Raw genomic sequence first — 11,569 nt, 5'->3', positions numbered from 1 at the left:
TCGAAAATCCCTCCACGTGAACCTTTCACATTGCCCAAAAGTTGCTCTTGACAAAATTTCGAACGTAGCAACCATTGCACTTCTGAAGTTAAGGTTGAAGCCCCTCCCCCTTAATTATTTAATATATCTCCGGAGTAAGAAGTGCTTTTTGAGAGGCATGCAACATTGCGCGCGAAACTAGAGGCTCATAACTAGACTCTTGCTCTCAAATTTGAAAATATGGGAGGAGAAAATTGTAAAACAATAGCCGCAAGTTTGCTTCGCATAGCTTTATTAATTCCATTGTCGGTACATAGACTGGTCTACTCCATTCCCTCAACTAAAACCTCGATTTAAAAGAATTAAAGGTCAAGTTACAATATCTTCGTTTATCTCACTAGGACTATTGTAACATTCTACGTTTGTTATCGGCCGTTCAAGTTGGGCAAAGGACTCAAAAACGCTTCACTAAGCACAGGGACAAGTGGGAGGTGTAATGCGAGGCTTGCCTTTGATGCCAAGGCTGAAAAAAGCCCAATCGTACACATCTCCCTCGCCTTCCATGCAGCATCCTGACATCTTTTTGATCTCAGATGGCGGCAACACATCAGCCCAGACATTGACATTTGCCAGCATACCCTTGAAAGACTGCTTTCGGTTAAATCTTCCACCCAGTTTGCCTTGTTCTTGTCCCAGCGTCAAGGAACCACGACCCCGGATGGTGTATCCTCTCTTCAAGCCAGTTCCTTCTTTTGCCAACTCCCCATCCTTGTAAAATTTCCATGCACCATCGCTGTTTTTCCACGTTGCACAGATATGATGCCATTCGCCATCGTTTGCTGACACTCCCGTTCGACTGTGACAACAAAGTGGATTCATATTAGTACCTTCATTCTAATAAGTTTAGTAAGTTTTTCTAGTAAGTTTCGTCAGGCCTCAAGCATCAACCCCTTATTTTATTGTGAAAAATGTAAAGTAGATGAAGTTGCCGTGGTTAACTGACGCGTCGCTCGTGGCGAGACCTTCCAACAATGCTTTCTTTGAAAACATCGGGCATTAATTAAGAAAGTTCTAAGTTTCGCATTAACATCATGGCAAAGCTGACTAACAACACAAATATGTAACAACGACATTAGCAATAGTAACAGTTACTGTAACAGTAACAGTGACAGTAATAATAACTGTAATAATCTTGTAATATTTTAATCATTTATGGTATACTAGAAAGGACAGGAGGTCATGAAAAGGGACGCGTATAAGATAAACGACCTATTTATAAACTTTGTCTCATCCATATACAATTTGACTTGATAACGTCGCCAAGGTAGAATCGAAACTTAGCTTTAAAGGGCCTATGAACCAAATTAGTTGTTTTTTTTAAGGAGTGAGGAATTTCGGAGTACCTTCTCTCCCTCTCTGTACCTTCTTCAGCCCCTTCCTCCCCACCTCAGCCGTCTGTCCAGAGATGACAACCAGCAAACCCAACAGTCTTAAGAGGCGAGTCCGGGAATCGCACAACGCTACCCATGCGTGCCCCCCTAAATACCCCAGGCCTCTAATGTACTTCGGCAAACTATGGCTTCCAGTATGCAGCTGCATAATATTCAGGGGACGAAAACTGACCTTGGGATATTTCGATCACTGGACCACTGGAACCACTGCCACAAAATGAACATAACCATTAAAACAACCAGAATGAACACAAGGAAAAATGACGTTTAGAAACCAGCTAAGTTGAAAAAAAAAGACTGCCAAGTGACCACGGAAAGTAGAGTCGCACTGTAAAATGTCTTTCTGGGTTTTAATGGCGGTGATTACATGTAACCTATGTTTCTCACAATAGAAAACAACAACAACAACAACAACAAAACGTATATGGTGATACACTTAAATATAGAATGGTTGTCACTTTTACCTTTTACCTTCTTACCACTATTATTTTTTTTGCATTCAAATTAGCCCTTTCTTGCCTTGATAAAAAAATTGCATTCTTTTGAACTTTGGGGTTTCAGAAAGAGGCAAAAAGGGCTGATTTGAAAGCAAATAAAAGCACTTTCATAATCTTTTTACTACCTGTAGTTGGAATCATACTTACACTTTCTTGTGACCAATGATCATTTTAAAATTTCCAGGAGTTTTGATGAGCAGCTCTTTATTCTTTTTTCTTGATACAGCGTAGCTGAAGGGTGTCCCGCGATGTTTAGATGTCTTTACCCAGAAACAGACCGTGAAACTCTGCATGTTTGGCATACCCCAGACCTGCATATAATCTTTGACTCCCTTCTTTGGAAACTCTAGAGTATAACCTGCCCAAAAAAAAACACACACACAAAAAAAAATACAAACCAAAAATCAATCAATTAAACTGATGATGATGATGATGATGATGATATGGCGAAAAATAGTATGAACATGGACCTCAGTCTGAAGACCTCCGCAATCTAAGTCAGTGCCAACAGAAACGCTCTTATCTTATCGTCAGTTAAAGAAAGGAAAGTTAATGTCACATCATTGATGTTACATGTTCATGGCACATTAGAGCAAAGAGTAACGAGTAACCATGGAAAATTCAGAAATACAGTAAATATCGTGATCCTCCCGCAATTAGACTAAAGTTCGAAGCATTTTTAATTTAAACAATTTGTCGAAAAAGCGCCACAGTATAAGTTAAGTGCTTTTAAAGGGGCAGTATTACGCTATTTTAGTCAAAATTCAAAACGCTAAAAGACGCCTTTGCATCAATGAAAACCAAAAAATAATGCTGTAGTTTTGTTGCCAATGGCCATTGAAGTGCACTGAAGCTGTTCTTTGTTGTTTGCAGCCAAGGATGGAGGGGATTGAAATGGATTGAAACTTGAAGAAATTGGCCAGTTTTTTTCAAGTTTGGAGACGTCGTCCTCTGAAAGTCTCCAAAAGTTAAATACGAATGTTATATTTCTTATCATCTCAGTGAGTTGTCAGGAATATTATACATTTGTGCTAGAGTACTAATTTAGATGTTTACCTAGTTTTGACCTTAAAACAATAAATTTAGCATGGCAGTGCCCCTTTAAGAAGCACCACAATCTTTCGAAATCCAAACGATTCCATTAAGCGCTTCTATGCACTTTCATAACGAATTGCTTTTAATTAGTACCCCAACCATGTTGTGAGGTACATGGGGTGAAGTTCGATAGCGCCCTTGTTAATTTTTTGCCCCTATAACTTCTTGTTTAAATGGACAGCCCTCTTTGGAGTTGGTGAAGTGACAAATATACCACTCGCTATTAAAATTAAGGTTGCTCAAGCACGGCCAAGAATGCAACATGCCCTGTCATCAAGAATGGATATCCTACCTTTATATCTGCATTTTCCCTCAGGCCCCTGTGGGCCAGGTGGACCGCTGGGCCCTGGGGGACCAACATCTCCTTTATTTCCTGAAAAGAAAGGAGTTATAATCGAGTGACTAGGGTTGTGGTCTTTCTTCAGACTTTTGTGACAGATCTGAATCACCGCTTTAGTTTGCAAACGAAGAAGTACAGAGGATTAGAAATTAACCACACCACGAAGGACAAGATATTCCATTCTTTAACAACTTTTCCTTCATTCAAGAGACATATTATGGAATGGTGACTCGAGGATACTCTGAAAAAAAATCCGAGTGGTCCTCCTTTGCGGGCCATGTCCTTCATTATATGACGTGACGGCCTTATACTTTGCATTCATAATTCTATCATGAACACAGTAGGTAAATTCTGCAAAATTGAGATCTACTGTTATTTCATGCATTTGTGTTTCCAATGACATTTCATGTTCTATTTGGATGAACCATTTTAGTGTTTTTGGGTACGTTGGTTAAGCTTTTATCGTGTTCTATTCACGAAACAGAAACAAAACAAGTAGATAAACATTTTTGATTGATTTGGCTGAACAACTTTTCAACCGGCATCAACCCGTGTTGAAACGGCTGAAAAAGCATGAGTAGCCAGCGATCAATGCTCTTTTCGCGGGCTTTTAAAAATCTGGCGCAAGCTCCAAACGCTGTCTTCCCTGGACATGTCAACGCGAAGAAGTCTGGTAATGACTATTCCTAGGGGTTACCGCGTTTTCAAACGAAAACTGTCAGAAAAGTGTTCTGTTGGGAAAAGTCTACCGCCTCAAGTCGGTTGTGGTTCAAACCATTGATACAATACGGTAAAACTCCGCTAGTAAGAACCTGTTAGCCTAAAATTTGTCAGTTATAATTAGACCCCCTCTAAACGGGATCGGGAAGCTTTTGACCCTAAAATTTGAATCAGGTTCTTATTTTCTAAAATCTAAAAAATATGGGTGCACTTTGCCGGGCCAATAAGATCAATATTGATTGATGTTCTGAAGATTCATGTGATCTTTCGGTTTTACCTATTATAGTCAATTTTTATGTGATTTGTTTTAAATTCTGAATTAAATAAATTTAATTTAAATTTCTATTTTAGGGAAAGGGAAAAACTGGCTGCTGCATAGGGGACAAAGGCCGCCGGAATACCACTAAATACTGGTATCTACAACACGAATTTTTCTTCAGAAAATAAGACCGTATTAAGAACCTAGATGGCCTACATTTCTGTTAATTACCATTTATGTGAGGGTTTTACTGTAGTACAAGACCTAGCTGTCCCATGCCCCTTGTTTGGCTCGCACACTACTGTGAAAAGTAATTAAAATTTCTTCAAGTCGGTCTGTTTAATTACACGGTAGGTTTGTTTACAGTACCTGGTTTTCAGTATGTTCTTTTGGAACTTAACCTAAATACCTGGGTCAAAAATGGTACGGTGAGGAGAAAAAAGTTGACTTTCCTAAATAAATTTCTAAATATTGAGAGTGTACATGGACTTTTTCGTCTGTGAAAGAAAATCAAAGATAACTGTGCAGCTGAAGAAGAGACCTTCATGTCCCCCAAAGAATCTTATTCCCCAGAATCTAAGCGTTTAAAGGAGGGAGAAGAAGAACTTCCTCAAGTTGTCACGAAGCTTCTGCCATTAAGAACAATATAGCCTATTTGAGAGCAGTGTAGCCTCAAACGACGTGGTCCTCTCAGTATTAGATATGGCCGAAGAATTCGCATTTAAAGTGGACCAAATTCTTAATAAGTAGGTTAGACTATACCAATTGAGAGTGCAACCGAAATCCAGTTGTTTCGACAGTCGTCGAATGAATCAACTCACCTCTCAAGTTTCACCTTAATTTTTACGTGCTGAGCAAGATCTTAAGAAAGTTAAACTGCAAAAACTTGACCAAAGTGACTGCAGAGAGCCTCAACAAAGATGTCGAGGAAGAAAAATCCGCAAAGTTTGAACAGAGAAAAACGGAGAACGATGAGGATTGGATTTGTGAAGTGTACCATCGCCGAGAAATTAATATACTATTTTAGCAATGGCATCAACGAGGATAGGGGCGAAGATATCAAGGAAATCTGGGTAGATTTTTGGGGAATAACCGAGGCATTTCTGGCGCGAAGAGAATTGAATTCAAGGCGTCCGTAGGACGGGTAAGAGAACCAAAAGCGGCTTTCAGTAGGAGAGAGCTCAATGTTATTGAAGGTGGGAAATTTACTTGAAGATCAAGGACAAATAAATAGTCCCCCCCCCCTTCTAAGAAGAAAAAAGGTAACTACCTTTGATTTTATGTTATGTTAGTTATGAGCCTGGGTTTCAGGGTATGAATTTCCATTACATCGTGATGTTTACATAGTAAGCAACAGGCTAAATAAAACAAACCCGTGTCTCCTGGACGTCCCTGCGGTCCTGAAGGTCCGGGGTATCCCCGCCGTCCTGGTGATCCACGGTAACCCCGAGGTCCTGGTGGACCTGGTGGTCCTGGATGTCCATGAAAGAATAACGATAATCCTACCGATGAAGTACAGAAATAAAGTGTTAACCAGTGTTCGCGATGAGCCCGTGAATAGAAGCCTCTGGGTGCTTGCCATTCATCGAAAAATCCCGGAAATTTCCGTCAAATGTCAAATGGAACAGTCGCAGGACTTTTAAGTCCCTATCACCATGGTAATTACGGTAAAAGCCTCCCACGGATCCTTTTACGCACATAGGGGTTGAATCAATAAATGCCGTAATTGAGCTCGCGGGTCATCTAAAGTATTTTCACCGATGAAAGAAAATGTACATTAGTTTGGGTCATTCAATTAGTTTTCCAACTAGCTATCATTAGGAGGGTAAAATAACTGGAAAAATACAACACCTTATGACATAAATTATTTATTTCTTTTTACTTGAAGTAACATAACAAACACCACAGAAAACTATCCACGTTTTTTCCTTTAACTTTTTTTCAGGATGATCCTTTTAACCCCCCAGAACGTCAGTAAACAGGGGCACCCAACGACCAATTTGTTGTAAAATTTATTATTATACCCCAGTTAATGAAAATAAATGTTATTAAATCATTTTCAGGTGTTTTTCAGTGTTGCTGGGAAAACATTATCTGTTCCTTTTTCCCAGCAAGACACACAAGAAATTTCCCAGCCAGCTAGATAAAATTGGTTGGTTTCCCAGCCAGCTGATCAAATTTATTTCCCAGCCAGGAATTCCGCGCGCTTTCAAATCCCTCGATCCAAAACGACCGAATAAAAGCAACAAAACCGGGACAAAACAGGTTTTTTCCGCAAGTGCAATCACTCTGACCAGCCGTCGTATGTTTGTGACTACTCTGTGGGAGAGGGAGGGGTTTTTTTTTTTTAAGTCGTCCTCAGTCTTCAGAGTTTCTACAGCCAGCTCGGGTTGAAATGCTAGAAAAAGTCAGTAATTCCCAAGCAAAACCTCTATCCATAACAAAATTTCCCAGCCAGCTCATCGAAACACCCGTAATTTTGCCAGCCAGCAAGATTCCTCTGGGGAACAGATAATGCGAGGAACAGATTCGTTGGGTGCCCCTGAGTAAACAGCGCCACTTTGGGGAGAAAGACGTTACTTTGTCACTGACAGAATATGGAAACAACATAGCAAAATTAAATGATCTATTGAGAAATAAGACCTCCTGGAGTAATTTGAGCCATAGAAGTAGACAATTGCATTATTAGTTATATTAAAGTAGCCATTTCATGTCCGTAAATTTAAACACCTGTTTCATGCGTTTGATACGAACACACTTATCAAGTATCATCAAATGGTGGTTTTCACGTTACGTCATCGCCGCCATGTTGGTGGACGAAAGGAAAACATCTCTCATTCGCTCCTTTTGTTCGTCTATCAGGAATTGTACATTTCAACATTGTTATCTGTGTCTCTATAGATTGGTTGCAAACTACCCATACGTTTAGCCGGGAGTCGTTCCTCAATCACGTGAGTTGAGACAATTTTGAGATTTTAGCCAATGGAAGGTCTGACCTTCATTGTAAAATAAAAGAAAAGAAACTTTGATTCTGAACTTAAATCCAACATTGAATGTAAAACGTGCTTTTCCTAAGCACATGTTTCTTTAGATCAGATTTTATTACAAGTAAGAGGCACGAGCTAGGGAAAATAGTAAACGTAAAACTGTGCACGGCGGACGTCGAATAACGCGAATAAGAACAACTCAAACCCTCAAATGCAAAGTGTGTTACATCTACTTGTCAAGGTACAAATTGGCATAACTTATTGCGGATAGGTGCATGCCGGCAAATTGGCACATATGCTACTTTGAAATACACAAAAGCAGCCAAGCGGCGTTGCATAGTATCGCAAGTTTGAAACTTGGTATGACTGGCCACTCCATTTAGCCAGGGCACAAGAGCCAATCTAAAAGTAGATGTTGACTCTAAGATTTCATGATGGGCGGTAGTTAAACATAGTTCTCAGGCCGGTGTACGTGAGACTGATGGCGTCGTGTGCAAAGCTTACACGGTGGGACTAGTTGCGGGGAGAGGACCATTTTACTTTTGTAATTTTATTTTTCGCGGAGAAAGGACATTTTTACATATATGACATTTTACATAGACTTTAAACTATAAAATCTGAGTCTTCATGACTCGAAATGTCTGCAGAAACATGCTTTTGTGATCCGTAAGAAAAATCCCGTAAAACTGGCATCATTAGGACTGCTTGGCCATACCAGCCGGGCTTTGTTAATTGCAATCACTTTTTTTCATCCGAGTTGCTGTAAAATCTACAAAAAGAGTTCGACACCAAAAAAGGAAAAAAAGAACAAGACACATACCTCCCTCAAACATTGCAAAAATAAAAACACCCGTGAGCAGCAAAAATGTTTGGTGATCAACATCGTAAAACTCTCTGTTGGCAATAGTTGACTCGAGACCTGCTTGTGCAGTAAACGTTTAGGTCTGCGAACTCGCTGGTTCAGTTTGAGCAAGAAATGCATAGTCGTAGGACTTTTAAGCCCCTTTCACCGTGGTAACGGTGAAAGCCTCCCACGGAATCCTTTTACGTACATAGGGGTTGAATCAATAAATGCCGTAATTGAGCTCGCGGGTCATCTAAAGTATTTTCACCGATGAAAGAAAATGTACATTAGCTTGGGTCATTCAATTAGTTTTCCAACTAGCTATCCTTAGGAGAGTAAAATAACTGGAAAAATACAACACCTTATGACATAAATTATTTATTTCTTTTTACTTGAAGTAACATAACAAACACTACAGAAAACTATCCACGTTTGTTCCTTTAACTTTTTTTCAGGATGATCCTTTTAACAGGGGCACGCAACGTCAATTTTCGGAAAATATCTGGAAGACGATTTGAGGTCTAGAATTTTTGGAACTTTTTTTGTAAAATTTCTTGCTTGCCTGCCTGTCCTAGGATTTTCGAACATCTAAAAAATGGTATAATTGCCCATTGTTAACGAATTTTTACCCTAAAAAGGTCATCTAGAATTTTCGGGAGCCTTTTTTCTGGCTGAAATTTACGAAAAGGTAAATTTTGATCCCTATTATTTTCGGATCACTAGACTTTCATCTAGGAAATCCGAACAGATGAAAATTTTTTGGGGGATAAAAATATGCCTATATCTACCGTTTAAATACCGAAATACGTTTAACAATGCTATGTTTAAGTGGCTTTGAACTATATTTTCGCTGGGTGCCCCTGTTTTAACCCCCCAGAACGTCAGTAAACAGCGCCACTTTGGGGAGAAAGACGTTACTTTGTCACTGACAGAATATGGAAATAACAAAGCAAAATTAAATGATCTATTGAGAAATAAGACCTTCTGGAGTAATTTGAGCCATTGAAGTAGACAATTGCATTATTAGTTATATTAAAGTAGCCATTTGATGTCCGCAAATTTAAGCACCTGTTTCATGCGTTTGATACGAACACACTTATCAAGTATCACCAAATGGTGGTTTTCACGTTACATCATCGCCGCCAGGTTTGTGGACGAAAACAAAACATCTCTCATTAGCTCCTTTTGTTCGTCCATCAGCAATTGTACTTTTCAACATTGTTATCTGTGTCTCTATAGATTGGTTGCAAACCACCTATACGTTTAGCCGGGAGTCGTTCCTCAATCATTTGAGTTGAGACAATTTTGAGATTTTAGCGAATGGAAGGTCTGACCTCCATTGTAAAATAAAATAAAAGAAACTTTGATTCTGAACTTAAATCCAACATTGAATCTAAACGTTGGCAGTGAAAAAACTGTTTCTCTACTGCCATATAATAATATTAAGAGTATGATTGTAACTTGCACTATAAGCTAGTTACCAGTGCTTCTCTTTTCTTCTCTTTTCTCTTTCTCTTTTTGAATTTATACAGATGGTTTAACCGTCATTTCTGACGATTTATGTTGCTACATACGAAACGTCAAGTTTTCAAAATACAGTTTATCTTTTATAATGCGAAGTTTGTTCATGTTCGTTTCCGCCTTGTGCGTTTTATTAGATTTGTTGGCACGAAAAGTACCTGGAAACTTTGTACTAAATTTCACTTAAAGAAGGGGCTCTTCACATGATCTCAATTGACCGGGCTGGTTCGTTTACCAAGATGAAATTGGTTTCTGTTCATATGGTGACTTTCAGCCCGGTTTCCGAGACGACATTTTTGAAAATTAAAGTACTGACGCGACCAATCAAACGAACAAGCCTGGCTAGAATTTTTCGATTTTCTTTGTTTAAGGACGGCGCCTGCTATTGTTATTGCGTATACGTTCTGTGCGTCTCGAGATACTCGGATTTCCTATGGGTAGTGCTTATGAATTCAGGAATATTTTTGCTTGGTTGAAAACTATGCGGAGAAAGTAAAACTTAGTAGGCACCGTCCTTAAGCAACCTCAAATTTCTTTTGACTTTACGTTAACTATCAAATGGAACTATTCCGAGCTTCACTATCGAAGAAAAGAGAAATAAAAACTTGGTTAAGCTCGCCCTCTCATATGAACACATCGAAATTTTTACAAAGGATTTAGACGTGGGTCTAGATCTCGGAAACTGGGCCAGCTCGGCCAACTGGGCTCATTCGAAGAGGCCCTAAGTCTATGACAACCTTTCAGCACTTTTTAATATATAAGACCGGAAGTCATTGCTTTATTTTTTCAAAATAAAACGTTGATTCAGCGGGGAAAGCAAAAGAAAATACGGCCTTTTGGATACCAAAAAAATTAATAATAATTACGAAATTTATAAGCTGTTTCTGTAACTGTTTAAAGGCTAGCTGCGCCCTTACCGACCAATACATTCAAGTTAAACCAGAGACTCCTCTGAGCCAGTTCATGTATGAATTAGATTTATGAAAGAATGAAGGGGCGTTTCCTTTTCCATTTTATTAATTTTCAGCGCCACATAATCCTGAAGTTCGAACTTCGGTCTTCTTTTTTCTTCTTCCCCTTCAGGTGTATGATAACTGCAGACCGCACATTGCAGACTGCAGAATAGCGCTGATAACTAGTACTTAAGTCTAAGCACCCACGCGGGAATCACTGCCGCAGAACCTGTTTAAATTGCTGACCGATTAAACATTTTCTTGATTAGGTCTTCCCGCGAAAGATTTTGTTCGAGAATTAAATTCACTTTTGTCCACACCGAATACGCATGGGAGCGATCCGGTTTTATAAATAACGCCTTTTTGGTCGGGGGGGCGTTGTCGCGTCTGACAATGTGCGGGATGTAATTCAGGTAGTGTACATGAATCACATCCTTCAACGGCAGCGCACCGAAAAAATCGTCGAGCGGCGTTCGAGTATGCTCCTTAGAACAGTTACAGGTTATTTACGAAAATCAATTAGATCTGTTTGCACATGAGAAAGAAAATCGGTTGGTTATCATGACTAGAAATGATGCCTTGTTCCTGGTGTATTTTGCATAGCGACATAAATAAACTTTGTACAATATTCGACGATTTGACCTTCAGAATCAAGAGCCCACCTCTTGAAAACAATTTTTGCTTTTTTTGCTCTAGAGACTCAGAGCATTTTCACTCTTCTTCAGATAAATGCAGAGAAATCAATTCTTAGAAAAATAACCCTTTACCGGAAATTAGGCGATCCGAAAAGAGCACCTTGATAATAGCCCTTATGCGTGATGATGTCTGACTAGCTAATTTCACCACCAAGCCTCGAATTCGAAAATCAAACTTGTAAATTTTAGCATGAGCTAAATCCCAAAGGAGAAAACTTGAAAAGAAAC

At 39.3% G+C, this 11,569-nt stretch overlaps 1 protein-coding gene across 1 annotated transcript; it reads right to left on the bottom strand.

Annotated features, from left to right (window-relative positions):
• Positions 1 to 257: 257 nt before the first annotated feature.
• LOC137996779 (neuronal pentraxin-2-like) lies at positions 258 to 8,271 on the bottom strand. The gene is made up of 5 exons (XM_068842361.1): positions 8,149 to 8,271; positions 5,715 to 5,843; positions 3,315 to 3,395; positions 2,075 to 2,285; positions 258 to 835 (listed from the first exon to the last, which is right to left on the bottom strand). The coding sequence occupies exons 1-5, from the start codon at positions 8,159 to 8,161 to the stop codon at positions 448 to 450; spliced, it is 822 nt and encodes a 273-aa protein (XP_068698462.1). The 5' UTR covers positions 8,162 to 8,271; the 3' UTR covers positions 258 to 447.
• Positions 8,272 to 11,569: the final 3,298 nt, after the last annotated feature.

The sequence above is a fragment of the Montipora foliosa genome, chromosome 3 (assembly GCF_036669935.1).
Source record: "Montipora foliosa isolate CH-2021 chromosome 3, ASM3666993v2, whole genome shotgun sequence".
NCBI classification, from domain to species: Eukaryota; Metazoa; Cnidaria; class Anthozoa; order Scleractinia; family Acroporidae; genus Montipora; species Montipora foliosa.
The sequence above is the reverse complement of the archived record's forward strand: the minus strand, read 5'-3'. Positions and strand labels throughout refer to the sequence as shown.

Bases quoted from the DNA above. Each gene is read 5' to 3' on its own strand.
- LOC137996779 (XM_068842361.1), bottom strand. The intron at 3,396-5,714 runs GTTTGTTTTATT...CTTTCTTTTCAG, and splicing joins GGGACGTCCAGGAGACACGG to GAAATAAAGGAGATGTTGGT. The intron at 836-2,074 runs GTAAGTATGATT...TTGTTGTCACAG, and splicing joins ATCATTGGTCACAAGAAAGT to TCGAACGGGAGTGTCAGCAA.